Source organism: Falco cherrug, chromosome 12 (assembly GCF_023634085.1).
Source record: "Falco cherrug isolate bFalChe1 chromosome 12, bFalChe1.pri, whole genome shotgun sequence".
Lineage (NCBI taxonomy): Eukaryota > Metazoa > Chordata > Aves > Falconiformes > Falconidae > Falco > Falco cherrug.
The window spans coordinates 8,548,596-8,562,321 of record NC_073708.1 but is presented as its reverse complement, the minus strand read 5'-3'; the positions used below and the strand labels follow the sequence as shown (position 1 = coordinate 8,562,321).

The following is a 13,726-nucleotide window of genomic DNA, read 5'->3' as shown; positions in this document are numbered from 1 at the left end:
CTCCCTCAGGGCTACTTAATATGGGTTTCAAAAACGATTAAATATATCATAAACAACTTGCAACCAGGAATAAACACCTGTAATCCCAATCAAGCCGTTCTGGTGATGTCAAAAACCATGGAGGCGAACTTGGTTACCAAGGTAAAAAAAAAAAAAAAAGAATATATCCTCAAAGGAATTATGGTCCTGTAATTCTGTGTCTGCCTTGTCAAACACGCAACTCTCCCAGCCCCTCCTGCTTAAACTCTGCCCATGCTCCTGCTCTTTCTTTGCAGGCTTCCTAACATCACGTATTTTGATGCACGTCGCACCTCTGCTGAAAAGCAAAAGGATAGTGCCCCTGAATACAGGCAGCAGAACTGTTTCGTGCCCATGCAGAAATACTCCACCAGCCTGAAAAAAAAAAAGATTTTGCATGACTCAAGGCTGCTGGTCAAGTCTTTAAACCCTCCGTTGAATTGCATGCCATGAGTCTTGTGAGTAAGGATTGCACAAATTAACCCTGAGATAATATTTTCCCATGCGATCACTGCTTTATACTTCATCAAAAAGATGGAAAATAGACTGGCTGGTAGTGGAAACTCGGTGCAGATGACAGAAAGCTGATGTTCATTAAAAGTGTTCTAGCAGTTTAGACCAAACCTTTAAGTTTTACGAGATATTTCAAAATCTAATTTTCATGGAAATGTTTTCATTACATTAAGGGGGGTGGGGAGTAAAAACCTTCAGAAAAATCTTTTTCAAATTAAAAAGTTGGAAGCTTTGTGTGGATGGATTGAAAACACAAATACCATCAGCAAATTACGAGACCATGAGAACCAGGAAGCAAAACTGATTACGATCAAAAAAGTGAAATTCACAAACAAATAAAAGTCTAGTTTTGCCCGTCAAAATGAGGGCAACATGGCCAGCACTCGCAAACTGAGTCAGCTCCCTCCTTCAAATTCACATGGCTATTTTTTTCTTTGTTAATAACAGTACATTGTCCATTTCTTGTTGGCTTTTTGGTGCCTTTTTCTTTTTTTTTTTTAAACACCAGGTTTTTGACAGAATCACGTTTCCATCTTTTGCCTACATTCAGCAGCTCTAGAGATTCATGTGAAAAACACAAAATGTTTTTCCACTTCAAACTGTAGGATACAGGGATGCACGGAAAATATCCAACACTGAGCTACTTGCTGGAATAACCATACACCAGCCAGCCTGAGAGTGAAACTAAATAGATACGCCCAAGGAAGATAAATGGAAAGAAATTAAACTTCTGACTGCTCTGTGTTAGTTGTTACTCAGCCTTTACTCAAGTGAACACTGATCACTCTTTCCTGCAAGAAGCCTCTAGGATACACGCAGTACAACCAACACACGTAAAGATTACTCCTGCAAGAAAAAGCAAGCTGTTGTATTTTTCACACAGGTAACACAAACAACAAGTGCCTTAAAAATAATACTGATCTGACCCTGACTTTTTCCACATCAGGTGTTGGAAGAGGAGAATTGCTTCTGGAAAGTCTTTCTGGGTAGCACCTTGTAAGGATGCTCGGCGCTGCCGGCTCACCTCTGTGTAACCTGTGGACCATCAGCAGCCAGCTGCTTCCTGCAGCCTCTCCCTTTGTCCATCAGCTATGCAGAATGAGAGAGAAAGAAAATAGCTGCTAGATTTAATCAATTTACCCTGCATTTCTCCCCCCCTCTTGCTATTCTTTGTACATCCCCGTCTACAGTCTCAGCATCTTCTGGGAATAAAGTGCTGTGTTTTACTAACAAAGGAGCCACTTAGTACTTGAAGATGAAGCAGAGATTTGCAAAGAAAACCTTCCAGCTGTCCCCGGGCTTCCTCTCACATTCACCCTCCACCCAACTCAGCAGCCCACCAAAATCACTTACTGCATTTCCAAGCAGCGGCAGAGCTTTTCCACCTCTTTTTAAGGCTTTTTTTTGGTGTGTGTGAAGGGTGGGGAGGCACAACACCACAGACAACCTCAGGATCAGCAAAAAGAGGAATAATTCAATATTTACATACACCCTTTCACTCCTGCAGCAACCTCATGCTGATTAAAAAGAGGCAATTAAGTATAAAGAACAGCCATGTGAGAGCAGACCAAAGGTCCTTCAGCTCAGGATCCTGTCTCGGACTGCCAGCAAGGGCAGAATCAGAGGGCAGAAGCCCAGGCAGCAATGGAGCTATCTCTGCCCCAGCTCATCTCTCCAAGTCCCGGCTCCCCGAGTCGGACGCTGCCACCGCTGCAGTGAAGAGCCACCCTCAGTCCTCCCTGAATTTGACTTGTCCTTTCCTGCAGTCGTTTCTATTTCTGCTCTTTGCAAAATCCTGCGGCAACAAGATCCATCACCAACTTGCCAGCTCAAAAAGCCCTTCCTGGTGCTCTCAACCCGCTGCCTGAGAAGAGGGGGCTGAAGCCAGGCACAGATGCTCTGCTTGACCCAGCCTGAGCAAAGAAACTCACCTTCGCCCGGCCGCCCCAGCAGGGTTCCTGCTTCCTTGGGAAGGAGCAGCATTGCTGAGGGGTCGCAACGCCCGCCGAGGCAGAAGAATTTGTGGGGGCTGCAGACAGCCTGTGCCCCAGCTTTAACCACGAACCAGCCCCGACAGCTCGGTGCAATCTGCCAGCCTGGGAGAGAAGCACAACCCCCAAACTGCCATTGCTTTTAGACTGAAGAGAAATTTAAGGACAGTAGTAACTCCAACTCGCAGAACTTATGCAGGTACTGGACCAAAGCGGGGTCATTCCTCAACAAAAGAAATCTCAGCATAACAATTTTTCTCTTGCTGCTCATTCTTTCTCTGCATCAATTTATGAGCCATTAACAGTGAGGCGCAAACAAACCAAACAAGAAAAGCAGAAGACAAAAATGCTATCTTAACAAAAAAAAAAAAAAAAAAAAAAAGGAAAGAAAGAAAAAAGCTAATAGCTTACCAGCTCTGGATTTGGAGAATTAACCCTGCTCAGAGCCACAAGCTCTGGGAACCCCACAGGCCACCACAGGTTTCTGCCACCCCCAAAGGGCACAGGAGCAACAGAGGCAGACTGCCTTTGGTGGGATGCTCAGGGGGTCCCCTCTGCTGAGCTGGGACCCGCATTTTCATCCCAGTTTTAATCTGAGTTAGTGAAAGCCCTCCTACCAAAGCAAGAGTTGATTGTATCTTAACAGGTGGTTTTGCAATGAGGAGGAACTCTGACTGCTAAGCCTTCCTGGCGAAGCGGCAGAGGCAGGGAGGTTTGCTGTGAATTGTATCAGCATTTAGGATATTGTTTTTCCGAGCTACAAGTTGAACTAAAGTCAGTGAGAGTGACAGCTTCACAGCACCACTGAAATATGCTGACAGTTTCCCCTGTAAATATTATAATCACAGATACTCCCAGGGATGTTGTTTTTTTTCTTTTTAATAAGAGAAACATTTTCTCCTGAACCTCTTTCAAATGAACTAGTGGTGAAATAGTTCCTTCAATCTCAAACTTCCAAATAAAACCTTTTGTAATTTCTGCGTCAAAACTTTTCCCCTTAATTTTGAATTACAAAACCAGCGCCAATAATTTGGCTTTTCGCTTAGTTTGGGACAGAAATCAGTGACAGACTAGCTGACTTTCCTCCTGGGTGGAGAAACATTTTCAGTATTCTTGACATATTCCGCGATTTCTCCAAACAGCTTTCACCTTCTCTCCCTTAGTAACGTGGAGAATAACAGAGCTCTGTGTTAGCTTTTCCACTGAACCAGCTCTCATTTTTCACCGAGAAAAGCTCCTACCTCTGTTGCCTGCCTAGCTCCAGCACCGTCCTCTTCCTGCATGGACTACAAAACACTTCACAAAACACATGCAATAGGTGGGGAAACTGAGGCACAGAGACTCATGGGATCTGCTAAAAGCATCAGTGAAACAACCAGAAAGCACAGATGACAGCTCTGCCCAACATACCAAGGAGAAATTATCCTCATTTGTTTTGTTTGGGGTTTTTGGTTTGTTTATTGGGGTTTTGTGTGTGTGTGTGTGTGCTTACTTTAGAATACTTTTAGAACTAATTCACTGCAACGGCATTAAAACTTCTACAGCATGCAGAGAACCTCTAAATTATCTGAAGCTGTAGTTTGGCCCCCGCTTGGCAATGCTGGCTGGGAAACACACCCTCCGACTGGGAGTTGTGGTCCTTTTCATGCTCAGAGAGCAGGGTGGCTATCGGGGAAACACAGCTCCTCTTTTCCAGGCTGACCAAGCTAGCTCCAGAGAGCTGGGCAGCTGGCAAGGGGCAACATCAGGAGTAAATGGGCTCCATGTAAGAGACAATAAACGAAACTGGGGAGGTAGATAGAAGGAAAAGAAAAAAGGACAACAACAACAAAAAGTTCTCTGGATAACTTCTTGGTTATTATTCTCGGGGACTCTCCAGCCGCAGCACTGCGGCACACGGAGCTGAATCGGGGGGAGCTGCAATCACTGCCTTCCCCGCTAAAATATACACTTTTCGAGGCAGAAATTGCATTTTTCCAGGTTCTGGGAGGGGAAATGTTCCGAAGCGCTGGGGGAGCGGCGCTCGCCCCGGCCCGGCCGCAACGAAGCCGTCCGGGACGGTCCCTCCCCGCCGGGCGAAAGCGTTTTGCCGGGGGGATGCTCGGGGATCCCACGGGCGGTGGTGCAAGAAGCGGCTCCTTTTTGGAAGCCTTCCCCGCATCTCCCAGACCGGTTTCCTTCGGGATATCGAGCAAGCCACGTCGGATAGGAGGGGAAGTTAAAAAAAAAAAGAAGAAAAAAAAAAAGAAAAAGGGGGTTGGAAGCGGCGAAAAGAAAAAGAAAAGCGAACGAAACTGTTTGCGGTTTTCGTTCGCGTTTCGTTTTTCTTTTCGCCGGCAGCCGCAGGGCACCCCCCCGGGCCGGGATTGAGGGGAGGGGGTCCCTCGGAAGCGGGCCCGTGTCCGCAGCCGCGGCCCCTGCCCACCCCACGGGAGACACAGCGGGGGCGGCCACAACGAAAATCGCGGGCAGCTCCTGCGGCCGGGGCTATCTTTTATTAAAAAACAACCACCAGAAAGCAGAGGGAACGTACGGGGGGGTCTGCTGGCCCTTGCACACCCGCCTCAGCCCGCTCCGCCGCGGTTCGCCCTGTCTGACAGCGCTGCTGTTGGAAAAGCGCAACCGGCGCTCGGAAAATGCCGCGCAACGTGCCGGCGCCCATCCCCGCAGTCGCGGGGCTGCTGTTTATCGGCTACTGGCGTTCCGCAGCGAGGACCCATTGGGACGGGCAGGCCAGAGGCTGCTCTGCGCCCTGCCCTGCCCGCCGGGCCAGGATCTGGCCCGCACCGGGAGAACCGGGGCTCGGGGAAGCTCCGTATCGGCACTCGGCGGCTCAACTTTGGAGCCGCGTACGCACCCTCGGGCTGTTTGCGAAAACGATGCTCCGGGGCGGGTCGTCGGACAATCGTCCCGTCCCCATCCAGACCCCCGAGCAGCTTCCCGGTGTCCCGCAAACCACGGCACCGGTCCCAGCCCCGACGGGCCAGAGGGACGGGCGGCCGCAGGGCGGCTCAGCCGCGCCGCGCCTTGTTCAACCAAGCCCCGTGCTTACCCCCCCCCCCCCCCCAACCCCGGCAGGCGATGGAAGAGGGGGCTTAGCCCGCGGGCCCGATCCTGCCCGCCCCGGCCCGCGACACTGTTCCCCGGCCCCCCCCGAGGGCAGGCAGTGCGGGACCCGACGGGTGCGGCACGACGGCCAAAGGCAGCTCGTCGCTCCCCCTTTCCCGGGATGCGCTTTTGGGGGGTGTGTGGGGAGCAAACAAGCCTTTTCGCACGCCGCCGGGGGCCGGCCCCGCCAAGGGCAGGGGGGCCGCAGGCTGCCCGGCCGGCGGCTCCTCCGGTGGCTGCCCCCGGGAGCCCCCCTGCCACAGCAGCGCGGCGCACGGCAGCGGCTCCTCGCCCCCGGGAGGGATGGAAGGGGTGTGTGGGGGGTGTGTGTGGGGGCGCACTTACTGTCCTGCTGCGGGGTGTCGCTGCCGCTGGTCAAGCCGGGGGACTCCAACAAGCTCCGACCGGGCTCTCCGCCTCCCTCGTCCGCCTGGGCGGCCACCATGTCACCCGCCTCCTCCAGGTCCAGCAGGTGACTCACGGAGAAGTTCTTCTTGGCTTGTAAATTGTCCAGGCCGGCGGGGGCCGTCGAGGCGGGCGGGCAGCAGGGCCTGCCTCTCCATGGCGTGGGCATAGCTGGACGCCATGGTGTCGAGCGGGGCTTTTCTGCCCTCGCCCCCCCCGGGCGCCCACCGCCCCCGCTCCCCCCCAGCCGCCGGCCCTTCGAGGGGGGGATGCGCAAGGACCGCAGGGGGGGGGGGGGGAACGGGACGGGACCCGACGGCGGCGGGAGGGGAAGCCCGAAGGGGAACGGTCAGAGCCGGGCTTAAAACATGCCGGAGGGGAGAGGAGGAGACGGCGGCCGGCTCGGGGCGCCGGGGCGGCGGCGCGGGGAGCTGCCGCCGGCCGGGAGGCGCAGGGTGGCTGTGGGGCCGCTGGGGCGGGTGCGCCCCGTCCCTCCGCCCCCGCTGCCGGCGGCTCCCTCCCTCCGCCGCTCTCCCCTCCCCTCCGCCCGCACTTCAAACGGCGGGGGCGGCTCCGGCCGCGCCGGGCACCCGGGGGAGGGCGGCCCGCGGGGCCCCGCCGGGACGTGGCACCGACGCGGCCCCCCCTGCCGCTACGCGCCCCCCCGGGACCGGGGTGGGCAGCGCCGGCCCCGCCGCGCTCGTTAGCTCCGCCGAGGGGAGCCCCCGGTTAGGGGGTGAGAGGGGCGCGAAGGGGGGTGGGGAGGGTCCCCCCCTTTCGTCACCCGGAGCTGCACCTGGAGGGGGGGGCGGGGGCGGCCCGGGGGAGCGCACCCGGGGCAGGGGAGAGGAGCGGGAGGAGAGAAATAGCGAAATGAGAAATGCAGATGAAAAAGCGACAAAGGGAAATGGAAAAGAGAGCGCGAACGGGAGAGGAAAGGAAGAAGAAAAATAGTGAAGAGAGGAAGAAAAAGCGCAACAGAGAACTGAGAAGACCGGCCGAAAGGAGAGCAAGAGAGAAGAAGGGAAAGGGGCAGGGGAGGGAAGGCCAGAAAGAGAAACAGCAATGAGAAAAGGCAGGAGGAGCAGGCACCCAGAGCTCCTCAGGCCAGCCAAGAAGTTCCAGCAGCTCGGCCCGGCACGGCCGGCCCCTCCGGCCGAGGGCAGGTGGGGGTGCAGGGGGTACCCCCGCATCCTGGCTGCAGCAGGGCCCGCAGGGCGGCAGGGCTGGTGGGCAGGGGCAGGGTCCTGCGGGCCAGGAATGGCCGCTGCTTCCCGGTGGCTGGAGCCTGGGCTCCAAGCTGCCACAGCCAGCCCAGAATTTCCATCCCCCCTGATCTGGGGAAAGAACATTTGATGCCATCAAAGGGCTCCAGATTGAAAACAGATGTGCTTCCCCGAGCCTCTCCATGCATTTAATTAAGGCACAGGCATGGAGGAGACATTTTCATCATTAGTTTGCTTTCAGGCCCCCCCCTCCCCGGGTCCCAGTTTACCCTTCGTAGTCTCCAAAGACCCAAAAGAGCATGGCAGGGCTGCGGGGCTCTGCTGTCGCTGGCTTGGGGGCAAGCAAAGCTGGTGGCCACAGGCTAGAAAAGCCAGAAAAAGCACCAGGACAAGGTTGCGTGTGTGTGTAGAGATACGTGGGTGTATATACACCCAAAACACCACGTGTGCATCCGTGTACGCGCTGGCGTAGCCCTTCTTCAGCATGTGAGGGAGCGTTTCTGTGCAATGTCCTGTGGTACATGCCCACATGTTGGATGGGGAAGGAGCTGTCTTCATGCGGCTGTATCTGGCTGGCTTCTGTGTGCCCGCAGCTTGTACCCTGGCGCCCAGGGTCTCCAGGTTTAGGCACAGCAGGCTGGGTGGGAACACAGCCCTGTGAGCTGCCCAGTGCATTAAACATCCTTTTCTGTGCCTTTCCCAGGTACTTGGCTGCCTTCGTTCTTGGTGAGTTGGGTTTTACCCTCATTCTGCATGTTCTCCTTCAAATAGATGTTGGACCTGGCTTTTCTGAGTGGGTGCTGCAGAGTCCCAGCCATAAACATCCCTCTCTACTGGCGGTAGGGTCTGCTCTTAGCTCCAGGCAACCTCTTCGGTGGGAGTGGCAGCAGAAGCTGCAGAAACAACAGGAGTTCTCCATGCCACCTTAACCAATATCCTCACTGATACCCCTGGTAAGAAGCATTTCTCCTTAGATTCCCCATGTCGAAGGGCATCCTTCAGACATCCCTCCCTCCCAGCCCTGGGGTTTGGGAATGCAGCCCAATAGCAGCAGATGCCCTGGAAAGATGGTGGGTGAAAGCATATTGGTGCTGTTGGTGGCCATATCAACACGTGTGCATCCGCCACAAAGGGAGAGTCTCACCTGCAAGGCAACAAGGGGGCCCAGCTCTAAGACTGTCTGCTGTGGCTTTACCCTGAAGCGAGCCACGGGTGCCCCCCATGCATACAGCACCCACAAGCCAATTAGCAACATGGGATGCCAGAGTCACATTCTGGAAGTAGCCTAAACACTTCCTTTCCCAGGTGCCTCCTGCAACACAGCTGGATTTCTGTGACTGGGTGGGAGGACTTTGCTGAGGGACAAGATGAACCCAAGGGAAACTCTTCCAGCTCTGTCTGTCCCAAAAGAAAGAAGGCTGGGAAGAGCGGGAGGCCTCCAAGACTGCAGAAAACACCACGGGGCTGTGGCTTTTCTTTCAACTTGCTATGACCAGACACGCCCTATGCCAAGATGCTCTTGCAGTATGGGAATGAGCATGGTAGGAACCTCCTGGGCTCCGAGAGGAACGGTGACCATGCTGCCACCATGGCTAATGAAGCACCTCTCTCCATAGACCATCCTTCAGGGCAAAGCTAGTCTTTCAAAGCCATGTGGCCCTGTGCCAGAGGGCAGAATTAGTGCAACATCCATGACACTCTGAAGTAGAGATAGTGCCAGGGGAAAAGTCCCATCAGGAGTAAGTAGTTGTATGTGCTCTTTGTAGCAGGGTGTCCTATTGTACTGGGGATCTGCACAAGCTTGAGGGGATGGGTGGGATGGGTGAAGGGATCTTGTCACCTGCAGGAAATAAGTCACATGAGAAGAAAGTGATGAGCCAAGTGGTCCATGAAAGACAAACAGGAAAGAAAGAATCAGAAAGATGAAGAGAGGGAAGGGATGAAGGACATGCTCTCTGAGCTCCTGGGTGAGCAAGCCAAGGGGTCCCAGGGCCCTATATAGCTGTGGGTCTCAGCCTGCCACTAAAACAGAAGTAGGACCCTCTACAGGACAAGCATGAAGCATTCCTTCATTAGCTGTTTCCTTTAACTTGATTCAGTTTTCTAAAACTTCAGGTTAGAGTACAGGCAGGTATTATCCCTTACCTGAATGCTCAAGGGTATTGCCTTCTAGTGTTCATCTTCTCCCCCTCCAGCAGCGAAGGCAGAAGAGGATGGGACATTTGCCACCCATCTCAGATGCATCAGTTTCTTTCCGTGCAAGCATCCAATAGCCAGCCCACACACAGTCTACGGCCTCCAGGAGTTTCTGCAGAATAAATAGCCACAGGACGGGAATGAGCCACACCATGGCCTGCTGTAATCCAAAGATCTCAGCATGTTTCCTCCTGTTTCAGATGGGGAAACTGATGCAAAGGCAGCTTGTCCTTAGCATCAAACCCAAAGCAGATGTGATAGGATACCCCAGTCCTCCTGACCCTGAGGCTGGTAAGGACTCCCAGGCCACAGATGGCCCAGGACAGCAAAGGCATGTGCCATTTCAACGTCCCACAGGCCATCAAGCAGTTAGCTAGGCATCTGTTTCCCACCTCACCACCAGCCTGGTGTCAAGCTGAACAGGCAGCTCCTGTTCCTCACCATCCTCCCATCCCACCTTCCCTCTCCAACGTGTGCCTGTCTCTCAGCTGCTTACAGCCACATTCCCCCACCTTCCCAGGATGTCCAGCGGATGATTGCCTCCCACAAGGCAGGGACCTCCGAGCCTCTGCTGCTGGTGAGGAGAGGAGAAACCTCCAAAGGTCCTGAAACAGCCAAAAATCTGCTGGGTAAAGCCGCAGGTGACAGGCCAAGCCTCACAGTGCAGACAGACCCCAGTCTGGCCCTTCCTGCTGCCGGAAGCAGTTATCATTTTGGAGGACATCAGTGAGACTGACCAGCTCGAGCCCTGCCTCAAAACCCATCTCCTCTGCTGTGACCATATCTGATGCCCAGGGAAGGTGAGGCAGAAACCACAAACTCTCCCCTTCTCCCTCCCTTAGTTGCACATGAAGAAGGAGAAACTCAAAGATCCTCACCTATGCCGATGACCAGCACATTCGCTTCTGCTTTCTTTTCTCATGGAAAATTACCAGCTCAATCTGCAGGGTCAGTGAGAAAGTCTGTAACCAGAGTATTTGCTCCAGTTCCAGAAATTTCCCATGAAACCCAGCACTGGCAGCTCCTGTGGTCCCCAGTTCCAATATATGGCCTACCCAAGCATGCTATAAGCCCTCAGAAACATTCCCCTCACCTTCACATCTGTCTGAACAGGGGCTTCCTAGCACTGCAGTCTTGGTGACAGTTTTCAGGTACAGCAAACAGGAGCTGACAACCCTCCCAAAGGGTCTTGCAGCCAACAAGAAATACTCAGAGCAGATGAGCAGCTGGGCAGTAATAACATCCCCAGAGCAGCTCACGCTCCTTGTAGCTGGCATTAGTGGGATGTGGGAAGGCACCAAACACTGAGTAAGCCAAGCCTTCACCTGCTCAGCTCCCACATTCAGCTCTTCTGCATTGACCACCACATCACATGCCTTTCCCAGTACAGACCACCTACTTGCTTCAGGTGCCCTAAATATCTTCCTTTTTACCCGACTAAAAAAAACCCAAACCTAACCAAAAAACAGGCAGAAGAACCTGTGGAGGCTGTGACACACAGGTGTGTATTCTCAGCTGTCTAATAATATCATGGCACTCAGGTGATGCATTTTGCTCAGTGAGGGAAAGTAATTTGGGTCTCTCTTCCCTACCTTATTTTCAGGAAACTTGTCGGCATGTAATGTCTTAGAGCCCCTTCTTGATCTGCCGAATTTGTTTCATCCTAGCAGTTTAAATATAATATTGCAGGAGTGCAGCAGGAGAAGGAGGAGTTAACAGCCAGCACCATTGCGCAGGCTTGTGCCTCTAGGAAACCTACCCCAAACGCACACACAATTTATTACTGCGCTGTGCTTCTTGGCCTTAACCGTGCAAGGTGCTCAGCTATTCTAAGACATGCTGGGTGCCCTCCAGCACAGCATGCTCTCCTGAGGACCTTGATGGGGGGTGAGCAGTTTAGATAGCTAATTCAGAGGACAGGAGGGCACAAATGATGCTTACTCCTCTCCTAGGCCCATAGGGGCAGCTGCTTTGAAGAGAGAGCGCTCTGAGACAGACCTTCGCCCCTCTGCACCCCAAACCATCAGCTACAGCTCCCTTAGGGGCAAGCTGATGAGAAGCATTTCTCCGCTGATGGCTGCTGATGGATATCTGATATTCCAGCAGATATCCCCACTGCTGCATTCTGTTGGTGATGCCTGGGTGCTGGGGGAGCCAAATCAGAACTCTTTTGCCCTGGCAAGTTTTCCTCCCATCACCTTGTCATGCTGGTTCACTGCAATGTCTGGTCTCTTGCCTCTTTGCACTTGCTCTACCCAGGGCTGGATGAGAACTACGCTGAGACAGAGATTGCCTGCAGGAAGGTGTGAGTGCCCATAGGTGTATCACCTTACTTCTGCGTGTGAGTGGGTATGTATGCACACATTCAGGTCTGGAGCCAGACCTCTCCCCCACAAACTCCTGCGACACACTTGGGCCAAATCTCCCTCTTTTCTTTCTTCGCCACATAGAGGTGCATTATTAGATCTGTGGGGATCAGGTAGTCTACAGTCATTTCAAGCTGTAAACTCAATCAGGGTTTCTTTTAATCCCAAACATCTTGATATCATCTGGAAATGCCATGAGCAGTTTATAATTAGGGTTTAGCATGCAGATTAATACCAGCAGCTCCAGGGTGAACAGACCATCAGAGTCTAATCAAAGCTTAAATGGGGCAGCAATTTAAAACTGAGATTTATTATTCCTCTGCATAATATTTTGAACCAGGGGCGGAGTTCAAATCACACACAATCATTCCTGGAAGTGCTATCACATCTCCAGTTGGAGCAAGGTGACTTGTTACTGGCTCATGGGGGTGATAAATACTAGGCTTCAGGAACTTATTTAGGAATATCGCAGCACTGACACTATACGAGATTTAGAACCTGAGGCAGGAGAGCACTTGCACACATGCACAACGCATGGAGCTCCAGCCCCACGTGGATGGTGGGGCAAGGCCACACACTTACTTCTTTTTGTTTCTGGGTGCCAGTTGTAATAAGGGAGGTGGCCCCAGGCTACCAGCTAAGGGGTTTTCTGTTTGCCATCTCCTCTGGCCATGTGTGGGTGGGGGTGAGGAAGAATGGATTGTTACTCAAGGCAGGGATAAAGCCACCTCACAGCAACAGAACCATCAAACTGGTACCGTGCAGCAGGTTTGATGGCATGCTCAGCTAAAGGCTGGGGAGGGAGCTCTGGGCCATGTGCAGCCAGAGGAATCTCCTCCTGAAGGGTATTTCTGTAAAGTCCCATCTGGATGGACCATGGGAGCACCCCCAAGTCTCAGAGGTGTGATTTGCAGCATAGGGGTAGCTGGGCTGTCTGTGCAGCACCTGGCTTAGAGTTTTCACTAGCCGGGCTCCTACCTTTTCAAATCTGCCTTGCCCAGCCCTCCCCCCACCCCAGCTGGGGCTGGAGCCCTTCCCTTGCCTTGTCATTTATAAAGCGCGAGTGGAGGAGGGGGCTGGGAGAGTGGAAATTCGTTTATCAGTTTGTCTGTACGAGTCCTAGTTTTTAGATTTCAAGACGGAGTTTCAGCAGTTGCCACCTAGCTTTCAGCAGAGATGACAAGCATGTTCACCAGCTGGCAATGGCAAGAACTCCTTTCCTATCTTCTTTTTCTAGAAGCATTTCACCAAGTGGAAGAGGGACTATGAGTTAGGGAATGTCCTCATCTCCAGCCTGGATGGTCTGTGGGGTTGAACTGGAGTCCAGCTCTTCACTTCCCTGGCTTTGCTCTTGCTGGGGGTGCCCATGTGGCTGTCGGCAATGCCTCCGCAGGAGGCGCGTGTCAGCACTGCTCTGGGATGATCCCAAGGATCAGCACCACGTCTGAGGTGGAGAGAGCAAGGTGACACACACTGTGGCCTCGCAAGACAACTTCAGATGGGCATTCCACCAGGAAACTGCAGCAGTATCAGCACAAACATCCCCCCGCCATGGCTTTGCTCCAGCGGCCGGGAGCCGCGGGGGCAGGGGGTGACAAGGCAAGGTCCTGCAGGGGAATGGCGCTTGTCTTCGTCACACTAAGCCTGCTCCACCGCCTTCAAGGACTTCAGTGAGGTTACCTGCCTCGGGAGCCAGGACTCCGCCTAGTAAGAAACAAGGCTGTGGCCCTTTCAGGTTGCCTGCTCACCTACCATGGCTACCTGGGGCACTGAGATGGCCACCAGAACCCCCCCACCAGCCAGCTAGACAGAGCTACCCAAGCTGAATTACGGCTAAGACGCATGTTCCCAAGGGCTCGGACTTGAGCTGGCTCCAGAGCTGGCTGTGTAAGGAGCCATGGGT

At 53.5% G+C, this 13,726-nt stretch overlaps 1 protein-coding gene across 1 annotated transcript in view; it reads right to left on the bottom strand.

Annotated features, from left to right (window-relative positions):
* Positions 1-6,540, bottom strand: part of PRRX1 (paired related homeobox 1) — a 43,141-nt gene extending 36,601 nt beyond the window's left edge. Inside the window, 2 exon segments of the mRNA XM_055725195.1 lie at positions 5,976-6,156; positions 6,158-6,540. Coding sequence (XP_055581170.1) covers positions 5,976-6,156; positions 6,158-6,217 — 241 coding nt within the window. The 5' untranslated portion in view covers positions 6,218-6,540.
* Between the last annotated feature and the right edge of the window lie 7,186 nt (positions 6,541-13,726).